The sequence below is a fragment of the Manduca sexta genome, chromosome 21, assembly GCF_014839805.1.
Source record: "Manduca sexta isolate Smith_Timp_Sample1 chromosome 21, JHU_Msex_v1.0, whole genome shotgun sequence".
In the NCBI taxonomy this organism is placed as follows: Eukaryota; Metazoa; Arthropoda; class Insecta; order Lepidoptera; family Sphingidae; genus Manduca; species Manduca sexta.
This window is the reverse complement of record NC_051135.1, coordinates 8101876-8119531: the sequence shown is the minus strand read 5'-3', so window position 1 is coordinate 8119531 and position 17656 is coordinate 8101876. Positions and strand designations below refer to the sequence as shown.

The window sequence follows — 17656 nt, the reverse complement described above, 5'->3', positions numbered from 1 at the left end:
CGTGGTGGTATACATAATGAAACCTAAAACTTCTTACCATGGAGTAATGTACCTACCACATAAAGTTAAATAAAAACAAATCTCTTGCTATTTAAAGAACATAAAAATAATTCTTTTATGATTTGCGTGTTATTATGAGGCATACAAATTCTGTCGATTTTTACGTTGGTAATAAGTATTGATATAGATTTGTAATAATCAGTTTGGCAATACCACCAAGTCTCTTTGTCAAAAAGTCGAATTCTAACCATGGTGCAATATTCGTGATAGTTTACAAAATCGTTAAAAAAGCAGTACGAGATAAGTTTTTGTGAATAAAAATCGAGTAATTCTCAGAAGAAAGTGTATCTACACAGTAAGTACGGATTTTCAATCATTCCTTATTTGAACATGTAAAGTTTGAGGTTAAGTTCTTACCTAACATTGGGTGTTTCAGGGTGAAATCAATAAAAAATGGATGAATACACGAGAGAACCTTGCCCATGGCGAATTCTTGACGACTCTGGTGGTGCGTTTATAATGGGTGCCATCGGTGGCGGTATATTTCACTCAATAAAAGGATTCAGAAATGCGCCAGTCGGTTTCAGCAGGAAAATGGTATGTTCCATTTGGCCTTGCTTACGTATTTGTCTATATTTTTTCTGGATGTAAACATGTAAAAAAAAAATGTGTTGTGTATGTTATAGCACTAACCATTACAAAAGGACTCAACAGTTTTCATTGTATGCAATTTTGTTTTACAAGGAAAATCTAGGAAGTTACCACTTATGTTTATACAGAAATGCGAAGAAAGCAACTATCGGATATTTAAAGCTTTGGACAGCGCAACATGTTTTGGCATCTGTCCACTACACTTGTATAAACATAAACTATAGTGAATCATTGAAATGCTCACAAAATAGCTGCTATTAATTCAATTGATTATCATGAGTTAATTGGTTACACACTTTTTTATGTACAGCACAAGTAAACAGCAATTCAGTGGAGGAAACTACCAAACAATTTTATGTCCCTGTAAATATAATTGCACTTGCTGACTGATTGTAAAAAAATAGCACAATGGAATGATTAATAGAGATTTATTTTTTTATGTACATCTTTGCATTCAATATCTGACTACCATTTATAGCCTTGATAATTTGTCACCTAAATTAGAATATAATTTAAATAATTTAACTTTTTCTTAATGATAACAAATTACAATTTTTTCAGATATGCTAGTTTCTTAGGAGCCATTGATTTATATATGAAGTCCTGTACCAAAAGAAATTAGCATGGAATTAGGCAATGTCACCTTTTCAAATATCTCTCCCATTTCTAGTTAGGCAGTTTGGCAGCAGTCAAAGAGAGGTCACCAATTGTAGCTGGCAACTTCGCTGTTTGGGGAGGAATGTTCTCCACAATTGACTGTTCACTGGTATACCTGAGACAGAAGGAGGATCCATGGAACTCCATCATGAGTGGAGCACTTACTGGTGGCATCCTGGCAGCTAGGAATGGTGAGTGATGGGTGAAATGTTATGAAGACAGTTCTATGTATTGTCTGTGTATCTAAATTGTTTTCTTGAAATAGTGATCATGAGATCAAAGACTTTATTTAATGTAAAAGTTGTAAAAATTAATACAGTTTTCAAATGTCCCTGAGTGTTAGAAATATAATATTAAAGTAATGATTTTGAGTGATTATACTACAGCAAGGCTTGATACAAATATATTTTATGTATTTGCATATTTTTCCTAACTAAAAATATATTTTAATACCTGTTCAGTCTGTTCAATGCAGTGGCTGGTTTAGTCATGTGTATTGGCATTATGTAAATGTTGGATCATGTTTCAGTGCCACACAAGTTTACTTTATAGTATGTTTTTCTTTAAACACAACACTTTTATAAAGTATTACCTAATCTTTAGATTACACATTCAAATATAGTAGTTACACCTTGTAGTTGTTTGTATTTCTGTCTACAAGTTTCAATAGCCTAGACAGCACATTTCTAGAATGTTAGAAAGCTTTTTATTATGATTTAAAAATACAAAAAAAGACATATACAAATTATATATACATATATACATCATTTTATTTCTCCTTCCCTGCCAGCCCGAGCTGGCTTCTTTGTTTACTAAGTATATTTTTCATTTATTTTATTTTCAATATAAATTGTCTTTGTTTATATAAGCTAATTTAATTAAGTAATAATTAAATATTCTCATGTACCTTGACTTATCATAAGTGCAACTATGTTCGCCTACGTGATGAATAAAGCATTTTATTTTATTTTTTTATCACTTTATACACTAACTTATATAAGGATTTTATAAGAAAATTAACTGATAAGGTGTTTACTGTTCAAATAGCATCCGCCAGTTTATGAAAACTATGCCTTGTTTGCAACATAAGAGTAGGTAAAATAATGCTCATTTTGTAATATTTATACAGGTGTACCAGCAATGGCGGGCAGTGCACTCGTAGGCGGCGTTCTTCTCGCGCTGATCGAGGGCATCGGTATCATGTTCACAAGGATAACGGCAGAGCAGTTCAAACCACAACAACCAATATTTGAAGACCCCTCTGTGCTTGGTCAAAGTCAAGCACAGAGTCAGTCTTTCCAATAGAATTATAATTTATAATTTGTACAGGTTAAGCAATGTTGGGTTATTATTCTATTGGTTTCTGTTTAATTTAGATGTTGTTTATGGTCCTCTCTAATCTCTAGTAGTGAAAATTCTTTATTCTTTTCTTGGAGAGCATTCTTGATCTGTACAAATTTATATTACATCTTGCCACTTGGCATTGTACGTATTGTAGAATACTGTTAAACATGAATTGTTTAGTCATGTGTTTGTTATAGTTTCCTAAATGTAAACCTGCCATCACACTTAAAATTAATAGTTGATCATGAATTTTGTCAAGTAAATTTATGTTTTGTCTGGGAAATATTACTTTATTATTGACATTGGCAAAATCACTAATGAATAGATGGAGCCATTGAGTTTCACAAGATCAAGAACTTTACCATACCATGAACATTTTATTTTCCTCTTTACTTGAAAATAGGTGAAAAAGTGTAATTTAAAAAAACTTTCTTCTTTTGACTACATTATATAAATTAAATTAGCAGGTCATGACAAATATATGAGTTAGATTGTGGCTTAAATTCATGATTACACCAGTAATATAGTTTCCAAGTGACAACTCAGAATGTAGGTGAAGTGATAACAAACATATTTGACTTTTATAATTTTGTTTATTACAGTAAATATTCAATTGAATTCAGATCTTTGATGACACAAGTGATTTATTTTGCATCTGTGATATTAGCAGCACTGTGCTGTTTGCATAAATTTCACTTGTCGCAGGTCTCCGACAATGCACATGGTTTAATTCATCCAAAGCTCAATGACATGTTATTTATGTAAGATTCTTTTTAGATTAGAAAACTTGTGGTTTTATTAACAATATATTGATGGACAGGTTTGCGAGTGGCAAAATACACTATATCCCAATGTTAAGTAGTTTATTAAAATATCCCACATAGATTAATTTGTTGAATTGTATAAAGTAAAACCTTAAATAACTTAATCCAAATATTAAAACTGTTGTGTTAATTTTTATTCACCTAGCAAGCATTTTATTAAATGCTTAGAGTAACTAGCCTGCAGGAATATATTTTTTAATCTAGAAAGAATCTGTAACCATTTCATAGACTGCCACATGTTTGTCGTTCACAACTTATTTATTTTTTTCCATATAGTTGTGAGAGACAAGGCATTATTGTTTATACTGGTTGTGATCAATATTTGTTCCCTAATCCAATTAGTTTTACATAATGCTTAAAAAAATAAATGCCATTTATTTTGACATGTAGCATTCTGTGAAATGGAAAGTCCTATGTTTTATAGTGTTAGTTATTAAAACAGTTTTATAATTAAAATTAGTTGTTTTATTCATTATTACAATACAATATTAAATTACAATTATTTACATTTCAGTTAATAATATTTGAGTAAATTGGGGCAAGTCAGACTTATTGTAGTCATTAGGGAATTTACAATTGTCATTTTAATCTAATGAGAAGTATATAGCACAAGAAAATTAAATGTAATGGATTCAAATATTAATATAAGCTAGTTCAATACATATAGAACTGAGAAATACTTATCAAATTACAATAAAAAATGTCATGTTTAATTTAAGTGCACATTACCCTTTAGAATAGGCAGATACAGTCCAGTTAACCCTATATCTGATGGTATGAAGCTTTTATGATTAAAATAGAATCCAGATATTGTACATTTTACATCCAATTAACTATCACATCACATTTTGCTATACAACAGCAACAATAACTACATATATCAGAATAGAAAATAACATTTGCCAGAAATTGTCAATGGTAATGTAACAAACTTGTTTGAAATAGGGTAATTAAAATAAAGGCAATTCACACAATTCTTTAACGGGTCATTTTTCTACCGTCACGAATGTACATTACCAATTTTGTTTTGTGTTGCATTTTCGCCCATCTTCCTTATTTCCTTGATGACGTGCGCCAATACTTCAGGGTCTACGCCCAACTCGCACAGCCTGATACATGTCGAAAGAGTTTCCGCATCGAGCCCCGTGCTTAGGAGTTGAGATATCTGATGCATTAGTTGGAAGGCTTCCCGTGCTTGTCCAACTTGTGCGTTTTTCTCTGTCATTGTTTCTAAAAAATTAATGAATCATAGAAGGCTTGTAGTTGCAAGGAACGAACTGTATAAAAAGGTTAAAAACCACAATAATTATCAAAAATAAGGATTGTATTGGATTTTTGTGTAGATATTTATGAACGCGGGAATTGATGTTTCAGTTGTACATATTCGCAGGTTATAAAGCTTAAGTAGGGCAATAAAGAAAATTGATTTACCTGGGATTGTAATACGCACGTCTTAGAGAATAATTATAATAAAAAAGAAAAGTTAAGTCAGGAAACTCTTAATTTTTTAACGTCTAAAAAATCATAACAGATTTCCGTCAGAAACAAAACGTCAATGTCATTTTTTCTTTTTTATTCTTCGTCCTTAGAGGACAGGCTATAGTCTTACGACCATACTGCCTAGTCTTACGTAATAAAATGAGGCACTCCGTTTCTCGCAATAAATTATTAAAATATTATGTTGGCATTGATTATAATTTATGTGAATTTTTATCGAATTATTTTCGTAAAACATTACATAAAAGTGTTTCATCGGTAGTAATTTACTATTAAAGTAGGTAGAACGACGGGACAAACTTGTACAATGGACTTTTAGAATTGCTTTTAAACGCGACGTGACGCAATTTATTCACAGTCAGTCAGTTCACAGTTAGCCAATAGTAACTGTATCCACAGGTTCTAAGTACCAAACTGTTTCTCAGAATAATAATTATCACTTCAGTATTGTTCTAATGTCTTTACAAAGTTTCATATTTATTTCTTCAGTGGGTTTTTACATTCAATACATTACAATTTTCATTTTATTAGAATTATAATTAAATAATGTAAGTATTTCGCAAACTAACCACTCAGCGCGAATTTCGGCAATTCGTGAACTGCAACTAAAATTTTTGGTCTACAACAAATAAACATTGTCGTCTCCTACTTGATTTGAGTGACATTTTCTTTTACCCTTTGTCGAGATGAGCTCGACGTTCGCATAATGGTAAACGGCACAAACGTCCATAAATAATAGCAGTCATACAAAACTTTGAAATTCATGGTACTGCTAGGTATTAAACCATGTTCATCACCCTGAGACATAATTGTAACGAATGAATTGAATAATACACGCACACTGCTTTTTGATGATAAAAATTTATATTGCGACCAGTCTAATTATAATTTATTTGGTATTCAGGTACGAAACCGCCCTACCCACTTACCCAGGTGGACCTTTTCATTCGAGATAAGTACATCAAAGTGTGTAGGTATGTTGCACAACAAAGTAGTATGAAGAAATATATTTTTTTAAAGGAAGCTTTGTTATAACATTGAAAGAAAGAAGGAAAAAATATAATTTATTTGTATCCAATAAAAATACACAAAAACCACACCTTAATAAAGCAGCAATTCTAAAGCTTGATGATGGAATCATTGGTTCTATTCATATAATATTATACTGGAATAAAACTCAGTCTACAAAATTATAATAAGGTTATGGAGACTTTCATACTATGTGGTACAATGCCTGAGATAAGGATTTGCGTGCTCAATTCCTGCACGAGTGAAAAAGTTCCTTTCAACCGTAAAATATTATATATATATATATATATATATTGTTTCTGCTCATGCTGTAATTAGTTAAGTAAATTTTCTCGTATAGGTATCTCCTACGATAAATTGGCATAGCTTACGGGATATTGAGATTGCCAATGCTATTCCCCTGTCTCATGGTATTTAGATTATTAATAATAAAATGTTCGTAAATTAAACCTTCGCTTATGAAAATACTCCTTTAACCATTAAATCTGGTAGGTTACGGAATGAAGTAACAGTTCATACAGGAATAGCTGAGTACCATTATTTTCGGGCTATTTATGATAACAGCGTCTTGGGGGATGGCAGCAAATTTATTTTACTCCACAAACACTTAGGGAATTTATTATTCATAACCGTTTAGTGTTGCTCTCGTCAAAATTGAAATTCACGCGGGAGCTTTTAAACGTTCTACGCCGTGCAATACACTGCTATTTTTAAAACACCGCGTCTGCTTTGCCAAGAATAGATTGGTGTAGTTTTGAATCTTTCACTCGATACTTGTGTTTCGTGCTTTTCAAAATTACTCTGAAATAAATACGCTTTAGCAAATTATGGTAAGTGTGCCACCTTTTTGTGTTGCTTATTTTTTTTTGTGTGAAGCAAAGGCGCTATGTTTTTGATTATGATGTGTAACTTCAAAATTCGTAAAATTGATATTTGAGATAGCTCGTACATGTGATATTCGATGCATATTTAACTGTTCAATATGCGATCCATATGGACTAGAGTGCGAGGATTTGAGGACGTGTGGGTAAGATGTGAATATCATGCATAATCTCTAATATCTTTAATGCACATAAAAAACAACCTCTACACTCAAATACTTATCTACTTTAGTAAATAAATTTCGTTGTAAATACGATAAATTTAATAAAAAAAGATATTTTCAGAAAGACTATTAAGTACTTGACTAGATTTCTAGAATCTTCGTTACAGATGATAAAATAAAAAATGCGAGTAGCTGGAGTAAATATGCGAAAATTTAAATGACTTAGCATAAACTAATAATAGGATTCCAATAACAGGATACACACGCGTAAATGTCTTGGTTACTGACGTAGCTCGGAGGAGTGCGTAGGAGTTTTTTAAAGAAAGATAATGTTTAAAAGATTATATCTAATTGGGTTTTTTATAAAGAATTCGAAGATCTGGAATAGAATTATAGGATTACTTAGTTAATTTTACATTCTATTACTTTTAGCTATATTTTTATAGGATTTTCAATAGAATTTAATTTAATTAGATTGAGAATGTGGGCGAGATTACGTTTGTTTGTTTATATAATTAGAGCTTAAGCCGTTTAATTTCTTTATAGCTTTTATAAATAATAACGATTTGATTACTCAACTATACATATAATAAAATTAATTTAATATAATTCGTTTTAGTGCTTGTAATAAGCTGTTTCTACTCAGTCTTCTCCATAATAACAATTAACAACATTTTACGATGGAAATTTGGTCCACCCGTGTTTATTAAATTATTACGTTTATTACGTTTATAACACACAAGGTTCATTTTATGTCCGATACCCTAGTCTAATAACGAGTAACTGTCGCGAATTTTCAAGGCTAAATGCTACAAATATAAAAACTACGATAAACATAATGCGAGTGTTTTTCGAATCATTGGTAGAGACGCCGCTTTACGTTTAATATAGTGATTGCGTTTCTAACTTAACAGTTAATATGCAGGTTATTATTAAAAAATAGTCTGACCGGTTAATTCAAGTTATTCGTGATGTGCGTACACACAATATCTGTCTGTAGCAGCATGTCTTTTAGATATAAGATATATGCCTTCCTAACCGAATTTCGGTCACGGCGGCCAATCGCGACAAAGGAGATTAGTCAAGTACGCAGGAGATATTATAGTGCACAAGTGTGTGCGCAATACATAGGTGCACTCTCATAGTTCAGTGAGATGGTAATCCGACACGACCAGAGAGAGAGAGATCAGGAGCAGGACCAAAGCTTTACGTGTTTTTTGAGGCACGCAAATATCACACCAACTTCCTGACTCCGAGCTGCGACTAAGTAATGTTCTAAGATGGAAAAACCCAGTCACAATTATTTTGGCCCCACTCGGGTTTCCAACCCAGGACCCTAACGCGGTAGCCGTACTCGCACCGTATACAATTACAGTTACGCCACCGAGACAGTCAGCCTTTTACATAATTTACGATTTTCTACCTAAACTATTAGGTAAATATGGTGAAAATAATAAAAGCGAGTATGTGAAGATGTTTATTAAAACGGATACTATTATCTTACACGACTAAACAATGGGACTTCTCTTTCGTGCAATTCTTCCAGCTGGCGTCACCGCGAGAAACACCTAGAAAACATTAAGGTGGTAGCTCAAGGTCCATTTTCATACATTTTGTTTCGGCTTTAATCTGGGTAACTAAACAAGTATTGGCAAGTAAAGAATTTAAATTCACGTCTAGTTAGTGATTAGTTCTCGCAGTTGAAGAAAAACGTAAAATAATTAATAATCATGGATATTTCGGCCTTTAAAATTTAATATGACGAAATTTTAAAGGCAGAAATATCCATGATTATTAATTATTTTTACATTTTTCTTTCAACTGCGAGAACTAATCACTAACTAGACGTGAATTTAAATTCTTTACTTGCCAATACTTGTTTAGTTACCCAGATTAAAGCCGAAACAAAATGTATGAAAATGGACCTTGAGCTACCACCTTAATATTAAATCAAACAACGCAAGAAGTGAACAAAGAAACTAAATCCCAATATCAATTTAATTAAGTTAATCCATTTTGTCCCCGGGATTGGTTAAAACACATTAATGCTGCCGCACGACATTCGGTTAAAATGTGTGTCCGTCGGTTCCAAACGTACGATTGCTTCGTTTGTCTTTACTCCGATGTATTCTGCAGTTTGTGATTGTTTTCGTGTTATTTCTGTTGACTTTCCAGCCACAGGCTTACGCCATTTAGTAATGATATTAGAAAGCGCAGGTCTCTGTTTTGTTTTATATTTAAATTTTATGTATTCAACAGTTATTTGAATAATTTAGGTTTTATATAGTTCGAATCCCAAGGGCACACACCTCTGCCTTTCCTAAAAATTATGTGTGTATTCTTTGTGAATTATCGCTTGCTTAAACGGTGAAGGAAAAACATCGTCAGGGAACCTGCATATCTGAAAAATTCTCTACTAGGAATTTTCGAGAGTGTGTGTAGTCTACCAACCCGCACTAGGCCAGCGTGGTGGACTAAGGCCTATTCCCTCTCAGTAGTAGAGGAGGCCCGTGCCCAACAGGGGGACAGTATATAATACAGGGCTGATATTACATTATTATATAGTTCGGGATTTGCAGTTAAAGTATGCTATACATCAGAATGATGTCGCAGATATTAGGAAAGAACTTTTAGCTAAATTGGAACAAATATTTGAGTTATTCGTCGGTATTACAGTGGCGAAGGGTCCATATAACCCAATTCCTACCGGCCTCTCTTTGTATAGAATCTAGTTAACATTACAGTGATTTGCAGACCGCATTTATGGATATTGGTACCTATATTTTGTGTCGGGTTCCCTTTAAAAAAAAATTACCCTTCGCCACTGCTGTATGACCAACAACGTCACAAACTAAAATGTAAGAAATATTTGGATGATAACAAGCCGCTATTTAAATTACATAACTTTTATTTTATTAGTCTAGCTGCACTTTACCTACAATGTAACAATTGTAATTAGATTGTATTCGGTATTTGCAGTCTGATTCAGTCCAGAGTCAAGAGGCGGGCGGTGGTGAGACAGTGGCACCGGCGCCGCAGGCAGCACCGGTAGCACCCGCACCCGAGGCTCCTAAACCCGTGAGTATTTATAATTATCCATGAAAGAAATTAATTTATTATTTTATAAAGTAAAACGGGATAATTAGAATTAGAGCTTTTTTATTTTCGTATTACGAACTGGTTTTTATTAACGCATTTACCTTAATTTGGTGTCCGATAAAAATACTTTTTGTCTAGTAAAGAATATATTTTTGTTTACTTATTACTTTGCTGTATAATATATTATGAATAAATACATATTACTATATATTTATCTACGAAAAAAAAATAGAAGTTGTTGAGTGAAGTCTTTGATTATCGGATTCTAAGGTGGAGGCACCAGTCCCGGCACCAGAAGCTAAAGTTGAAGACCCAAAAGAAGTGAAAGAAGAAGTCATACCAAAAGTAGAAGAAAAACCAGCTGATGAAGTAAAACCGGAGCCAGTTGCTGCCAGCTCGGCAGAACAAATTAGTATCCCTGAACAAAAAACAGAGATCCAAGCCACCAATGGAGATGTAATTTGTATTATCACTACTTTTAGTCTAATTACCAATGGTAGGAAAAAAGCAACTAGAGAACCCATAATATTAGAGGAATTAAAACGAAAGGGACGAAAATTGTACTGTAAGGGTTGGAGAATTTTCAATTCCAACTTTTACTAAAGATTTCGTACAAAGGCAAAGTTTATAACTCTATTTCATGAATCGCTTCTTGTTATTAGTTACGCAGAAGTTTTATGGATTTAATTATCATCAAGAAATTTTGGCAAAAATTGGCTTTTTCTCTACGCGTTGAACTGGGAACGTAGTTAATATAGGAAAATTGTAAGTCTTCATTGATAAGAAAATGGTCTTTGTTCTACGATGTCACGAAATATTATTGCCGTATAAAGTTGTGAAAGTTAGGTTAACTAATAAAATAAAACGGAAAAATAAATCTTAGTACTTTAATACGATAATATATTTGGGTAATAAGGTAAATTGATTATTTAGGGTTTCGTTCGAAAACTATTTGTGGACTTCTTTTGGTGCGGTATGTGATTAATCTATACTATTATATAAAGCTGAAGAGTTTGTTTGTTTGTTTGTTTGTTTGTTTGTTTGTTTGTTTGTTTGTTTGAACGCGCTAATCTCAGGAACTACCGGTCCAAACTGAAAAATTCTTTTTGCGTTGGATAGCCCTTTGTTCGTGGAGTGCTATAGGCTATATATCATCACGCTATACCCAATAGGAGCGGGGCAGTAATGGCTAATCTCAGGAACTACCGGTCCAAACTGAAAAATTCTTTTTGCGTTGGATAGCCCTTTGTTCGTGGAGTGCTATAGGCTATATATCATCACGCTATACCCAATAGGAGCGGGGCAGTAATAGCTAATCTCAGGAACTACCGGTTTCAACTGAAAAATTCGTTTTGTGTTGGATAGCCCTTTATTTGTGGACCGCTATAAGCTATATATCATCACGCTATGACCAATAGGAGCGGAGCAGTAATGGCTAATCTCAGGAACTACCGGTCCAAACTGAAAAATTCTTTTTGCGTTGGATAGCCCTTTGTTCGTGGAGAGCTATAGGCTATATATTATCACGCTATATTCAATAGGAGCGGAGCAGTAATGGCTAATCTCAGGAACTACCGATTCGAACTGCAAAAATATTTTTGTGTTGAATAGTCCTTTGTTTGTGGAGTGCTCATAGTTATATATCATAACGCTATGACCAATAGGAGCGGAGCAGTAATTGCTAATCTCAGGAACTACCGGTTTCAACTGAAAAATTCGTTTTGTGTTGGATAGCCCTTTATTTGTGGACCGCTATAAGCTATATATCATCACGCTATGACCAATAGGAGCGGAGCAGTAATGGCTAATCTCAGGAACTACCGGTTTGAACTGAAAAAATCTTTTTGTGTTGGATAGCCCTTTGTTCCTGGAGTGCTATAGGCTATATATCATCATGCTATGACCAATAGGAGCGGAGCAGTAATGAAACATGTTGCAAAAACGGGGAAAATTATGAGTTTTGAGAGCTTCCGTTGCCTGCGCTGCGTAAACGGTTAAAGTTATGCAACATCGATGTATGACGGGATTGTTTCACTTAAAAAGTTCTAAATAATATAACAAAGTCCCCCGCTGCATCTGTCTGCCTTAACGTGTTAAACTCAAAAACTACCTAACGTATTAAGATGAAATTTGGTATGGAGACAGTTTGAGACCCTGGGAAGAACATAGGCTCCCGGGAAACGACTATTTTTATAACGGAAAACTTTAGCCTGAATAACTTTATAACGCGGGCGGAGCCGCGAGCAAAAGCTAGTGTAATTATAACAATGAAGTTTTTTTTTTAAATACTGTATATAATGAAATCCATTGAAATGGAATGTTTCTCTATTTTAAATTACAGAATAGCTGGCAAGAAAGGGAAAAGCAGCTTCTTTTAAAGATAGAAGAATTAGAAAAAATTAAAAACGAAAGGACAGAGGATGGCCTGAAATTAGAATTAAAGGTATGTAATAGTCCTGTAATGTAATAAGGGGCGATTTTTCGAATTCCAGAATTCGAGTCGAGACTAGGAAAAAATTCCAATATTACTTTGTTTGACTCGAGCTTCGACCCGAGACCTCAGATAGAGCATGTGATACAATACCATCGAGACTGCCAGAAACGCGCAGATAGGAATAATTATTAGATATTTATAAACACTTTGTAATTATATATACCCTAAATAGGTTCGTGAAGAAGAAATCGACCTTCTAAAAGCTAGAGTAAAGAATTTAGAAACAGAACTGCAAGCCGCCCTGTCTAAACCAAGCGGAAAGAATCAGGAGATGATTGAAAACATCAAGCAGCAGCACGAAGAGGTAATTAGTTTCTTTTGATTTATTGATTATTGTTCTGTTCTTAATTATATTAATAGCAAAATTATTACAAAAACTTTCAAGTAATTGGAGTAGTTACTAAGAATAATGGCTTCGACATTGGCAACTTTGTTCGCGAGATAGTTTATGCTTTAATCAATTTCTATAATAGCGATCGCAAACTTATAACACAAAACATCAAAACGAAAATTGTTTTGTTCTTTTAACGAATTGTGAAACGAAATGTAGCAATTAATTATTAGTTGCTACATTTAGAACAATGGGTTATTTTTCTTTGTGCTCGTAATAACTTGGGTCAAGTGAAATTTGGAGACATTGTTATATTATTATGCATTTAAAATGTTCAAGAAAGCTGAAGATGTAATAACAAAAGTTTTCGTAACTACCTTACATGTTGTAAGATTTTATCAAACAGTTTCAATATGGGGTAACTGTAAGAATTGAAGTAGGTACTTACACATCTTCGTAGTCCTTAGATTCTTCACCTAAAGCTCTTAAAGTAAACTTTATGCACTGTTTATTAAAGTTAATTCTTGGTCTTATTTTATTTAGCTGCTAAGCAAAGCACGCGGCATGATCTTTGATAAAACGAAGATGGTGAAGAACCAAGAGTTGCAAATCGAGGCGCTGACCACGCAGGTGGCGTCGCTCAAGGATATCAACCAGATCACCAAGGACCTGCTCGAGATCAGGAACGGCGAAGTCAAGGCGATGGAGGTGAGCGCCTCTTAGTTAATGAAAATATAGGATTATATAAATATATCTCTACCTTTATGGTTGAAGAGTTAAGGAAAGTAAATACCAACAAGGGCATACGTCTCATCGAGTTTATGTCCTCAGCACGATTTGATGGTATTGGGCTATATCGTTGTGTGAGTTAGTAGAATTTTGTTCTATTTATTCCTATCAATGCAAGTTTGTGAGTCTGACCAGTAGTACCAATGATTAATCCGTTTCAAAAAACTCTAGCATTGCATATGATGAATATCAGCAACGGATTGCAAATTAATTCCAGGACCGTCTGCAAGTGATGGAGGCGAGGTTCAAGGCGGAGAAGAACAGGTACGACCTGGTGCTGCAGCGGGCACAGACCAGCACGAACATCAACGACGACCTGCGCAAGGAGTACGAGACGCAGCTCGCCATCTTCAAGGTAATAGGTTCAACTTCGTATTCAAACATATGCTGCCTTACTTATAGCCTTGTTTTAGCGTTAAGAGGTGGTTAAGAATTGCTTAAATAGAAACTGAGCAACCCAATATCATTTTGCCTGACCCGGGATTCAAACCCGAAACCCGAGCGGTATCGTAACAAAACATCCACGCCACCAAGGCAATCACTGCTCTATGACATAAATAACCCAAACGATAACACTCACACAGAAGGACATTTGAATATGAGAAGTAAATCTACTTTAATCCATTAATATCCTTGAGTAATATCCTTGAGTCTTGACCCAAAAATGTCATTTCACAAATTTCCTTATTCAATTTTATATATAAGCTTTTATTTGGAAGATGAACAAGGCCAGATTAAAATCATTTTCAACCCTTTCGCAAGACAACTTGATAATAAATAGCCTTTCCAAGAAGCGTATGTACCTATAGAAATTGTTAACAAGTTTGAAATAAAATACCGCTGGGCTTTAGGAGTAAACGGAATTTGTAGAATATCCAATATCGAAGTAAAATATGATGAATTTACTATTTATATAGGGACACAAGAGTCTGTTAATTTATATTCTTATCATGGGAAAACTGTTGAACAGATTTAGTTGCAAATTTCATTGTTTTGTTAAGCGAAACTCCAATAAACATATAAATACGCAATAAAATTCAGCAAATATAAAGATGCATAACATATTTCAGCTAGTAGAAATTTAATAATGATATAACTTTGCTATAGGAATTAATATGACAATTGACGGGGACAAAATAATCCACCTTCTATCTTTAAAGCAACCGTTATTAGGATAAAGTTAAGGTTCTTACTTAACAAAACAAAACATAGTGTTGCTAGCGAATGATTTATGTTGTACATTTTAGTTGAATACTTTAATATTATATTATGATTAAGTATAAAACAAGCTCAAGTGAATACTAAGAAATGCAAGTTGAAATATTTTATTTATTTTGCAGGAACTCAGAGAGAAATACGAGCAAAGGGTTCAAGCGTTAGTGGCTGAAAACAACAAACTCAAAGAATCCGTGAAAGAAGGCACTTCGTCGTAACAAACACCATTGTTGACTTAAATAAGACTGTTTTTATACGTTTATGGTCTTTTGATAATTGTATTATTGTAATTAAAATTTTTTGAATAAATTTCGTAATTTGCCTTCGTTTTTCATTTAGTAAATTATAATGCATATAAAAATGTAACATCCTCTGATGGCGAAGCTCAAGGCCCAAGCCACTGGTGCTTAGGGATTCAAAAGTGACGAATCTCCTCGTATTGCGTGCTGTGTCCAGCAATACTGCCTTCTCTTCTAAAAAATGCTAACATGCTTACATAATTAAAATTAATTTGTCATAATTGCAATAAGTGCTTATTTCTTTTACTAAACATTGAATTTTGTATCCTATTGACTATCGATGGATAGGTTTGAGGTGTTGGAGCCCAGAGTAGGTACTTATAGAACAAATTTAGATTTCTGGTTTTGACCAATTCGAATAAATAATCTTGGACGAGATGCGTTTCTGCTGACGATATTTGGTGAATTAATGACCATCTCCTCCATTTTGTTTAGGCGGCCATTTTGAATTAAGGACGGACCAGGACAATCAATATGCGTTTCGTACGACGCAGATTGTCCAGTGTTTACATCACCGGACATGATTAATGCGAGATGATAATGCAGAAACGTCACCTCCTCGTTACTCTTCATTATTGAATCATGTTTGGTATTGCACTAATTGTCGATCTTGGTTAATCTAATTTACATTTTACTCTTTTATTGGACTTAGGTTAATGAATGAAGGTAAACCTTGAATTTTGCCGGCGAGGTTTTGAGGAATTTCTTGGCGGACGGAATAGACATAACGATGTTACTCAGCCACACTGAACAATGAAATTATCTTACAATTTCACAGTATACATCCACGATACAATTCGCAAACATTGGAATTCAGTTCCTAGACGCAACGTGAAATCAAATTTATCTCTTGAGTTTCCTACCTGGCTTTGTATATGGAGATGTTATTAACCACACAAAGCTTGAAGCAAATTAATTATCGTGCAACTTAACAACACAATGCCGTTTATTTCGTTTTAAAACAGTAAACAATTTATAACTTAAATATACTTTCATTGGTATTATTAATACTAGTTTTGTATTTTCATTCTGTCCCGTTGCTGGCAATTTCATCATTATTATCATCAACATCACCCCGTATTTACTTTAACTTAATGTTAAATATTACTTACGTATATATAGATATCGGCCTGTTACAATGTAATTAAGTACCTGTACTATGTAAAAATCACACTCCAATTGAGGTTATAAATGATTTTTTTTGTTAGTTTTCTTTTTTTTTTTTCTCTTTCTTGGTCTTAGATTAGATACCTCCGCAGGGAAATTAAAATTAAGCAGCGTGTGTTTGTCACAGGAATTTGAATTAATTATATACTGTATCACATCATGGGACGGAAATAATCTAGTCTAGCTTGAAGTTACAACTCTACTTATCCGTAAGTGCAAGTGATTTTTATTTTGACCTCTTCAAATTGTAAACCTTAAGATTCTTCATAACTTTCGACATGAAAGATTAAATCTGGTATACAATTTGAATGTCTTCGAGTGTATATGCGACCCTTATGTACGGACCCGTAATTAACTAGTCTCAAGATTGTCTGACCTGATTGCTGTTTAAATTAGTTCAGTAAAGTGCCACCGGGAGCCAGTCACGCACGCAATTTATAGATTTTAGGCTAATTGCACTCTGAATTTATCTGTCTTTCTATAATATCATTATAGATTGTGAAAGAGTGTTGTTTTGTTTTACAAAAGTACGACATAATTTATATATTATTAATAGTATTTATAAATGAACAATTATAGCTATTTTGTCTACAGAACAGTATTTTAAATTGTAGTTTTTTAGTTAAATGTTAATAAACTTCGTGACAAAAACATGAAAAACTAAACTTAACATGATATTAAAAGAGAAAGTTCATTTTTTAACTGAATATGATTGACAGGCTTTTTATTTTATTTTAAGAATGTTAAAATATTGAACAAAATATATTCTAAAAATGTTTATTTAAGGACGCATAAGATATTTTTTTTGTAATCTTAAATAATACTTATTTGCAGCTCCAATTTATACAGCGGCAGCTTAACAGCGCCATCTTTAAGTTGTAAGCATGTCTTCAAGGTCATGACTCATGACTACACTAAATATAATTAAATAATTCGAGTGACTTACATTACAAATTTTAAACAATTATAAGAACTTTGATACGGCTTGGAAAAACGTTTATCCTCTAAAAACCTATAAGCAAGTTGTGCCGCTGTGCGGAACTTATGGTGGCTGTGATGACCATTGCTATCGTGCATCACGATCTACAATTACTGCACCAAGATTTGCTAATGTCTAGTGTGGGCGGCAGGAGTTGAAAGTCCATATGGCAAACCAAGCACCGGAGACTTCGCTATGTCCAACTTAGTTCAGTATAATAGTGCTGGCATATGCTA

At 33.5% G+C, this 17656-nt stretch overlaps 2 protein-coding genes and 1 long non-coding RNA gene across 5 annotated transcripts; 2 read left to right on the top strand and 1 right to left on the bottom strand.

Annotated features, from left to right (window-relative positions):
• The first annotated feature begins 105 nt into the window (after positions 1 to 105).
• LOC115455526 (mitochondrial import inner membrane translocase subunit Tim17-B) lies at positions 106 to 3932 on the top strand. Of its 2 annotated transcripts, none has more exons than XM_037440920.1 (4): positions 106 to 355; positions 437 to 597; positions 1322 to 1499; positions 2438 to 3932. In XM_037440920.1, exons 2-4 carry the CDS (start codon positions 454 to 456, stop codon positions 2611 to 2613), a joined length of 498 nt encoding a protein of 165 aa, XP_037296817.1. In that variant the 5' UTR covers positions 106 to 355; positions 437 to 453; the 3' UTR covers positions 2614 to 3932. The 2 variants fall into 2 exon arrangements, with proteins under 2 accessions (XP_037296817.1, XP_037296818.1); XM_037440921.1 differs by having other exon boundaries at positions 201 to 359.
• On the bottom strand, positions 3226 to 5091 carry LOC115454918. The gene is made up of 2 exons (XR_003939718.2): positions 4908 to 5091; positions 3226 to 4706 (listed from the first exon to the last, which is right to left on the bottom strand). It is a non-coding gene; the product is annotated as an uncharacterized LOC115454918 (long non-coding RNA).
• A 1399-nt stretch (positions 5092 to 6490) lies between these two features.
• On the top strand, positions 6491 to 15297 carry LOC115454337 (remorin). Of its 2 annotated transcripts, none has more exons than XM_037440919.1 (8): positions 6491 to 6832; positions 10027 to 10125; positions 10417 to 10602; positions 12488 to 12589; positions 12813 to 12944; positions 13515 to 13679; positions 13978 to 14115; positions 15101 to 15297. In XM_037440919.1, exons 1-8 carry the CDS (start codon positions 6830 to 6832, stop codon positions 15191 to 15193), a joined length of 918 nt encoding a protein of 305 aa, XP_037296816.1. In that variant the 5' UTR covers positions 6491 to 6829; the 3' UTR covers positions 15194 to 15297. The 2 variants fall into 2 exon arrangements, with proteins under 2 accessions (XP_037296816.1, XP_037296815.1); XM_037440918.1 differs by lacking the exon at positions 6491 to 6832 and adding an exon at positions 6906 to 7029.
• Positions 15298 to 17656: the final 2359 nt, after the last annotated feature.

Coding starts and splice junctions, on each gene's coding strand:
- LOC115455526 (XM_037440920.1), top strand. CDS start 454: ATGGATGAATACACGAGAGAACCTTGCCCATGGCGAATTCTTGACGAC. Junction 598..1,321: donor TCGGTTTCAGCAGGAAAATG/GTATGTTCCATT, acceptor TCCCATTTCTAG/TTAGGCAGTTTGGCAGCAGT. Junction 1,500..2,437: donor CATCCTGGCAGCTAGGAATG/GTGAGTGATGGG, acceptor ATATTTATACAG/GTGTACCAGCAATGGCGGGC.
- LOC115454337 (XM_037440918.1), top strand. CDS start 6,985: ATGCGATCCATATGGACTAGAGTGCGAGGATTTGAGGACGTGTGG. Junction 10,603..12,487: donor TCCAAGCCACCAATGGAGAT/GTAATTTGTATT, acceptor TTTAAATTACAG/AATAGCTGGCAAGAAAGGGA. Junction 12,590..12,812: donor GCCTGAAATTAGAATTAAAG/GTATGTAATAGT, acceptor TACCCTAAATAG/GTTCGTGAAGAAGAAATCGA.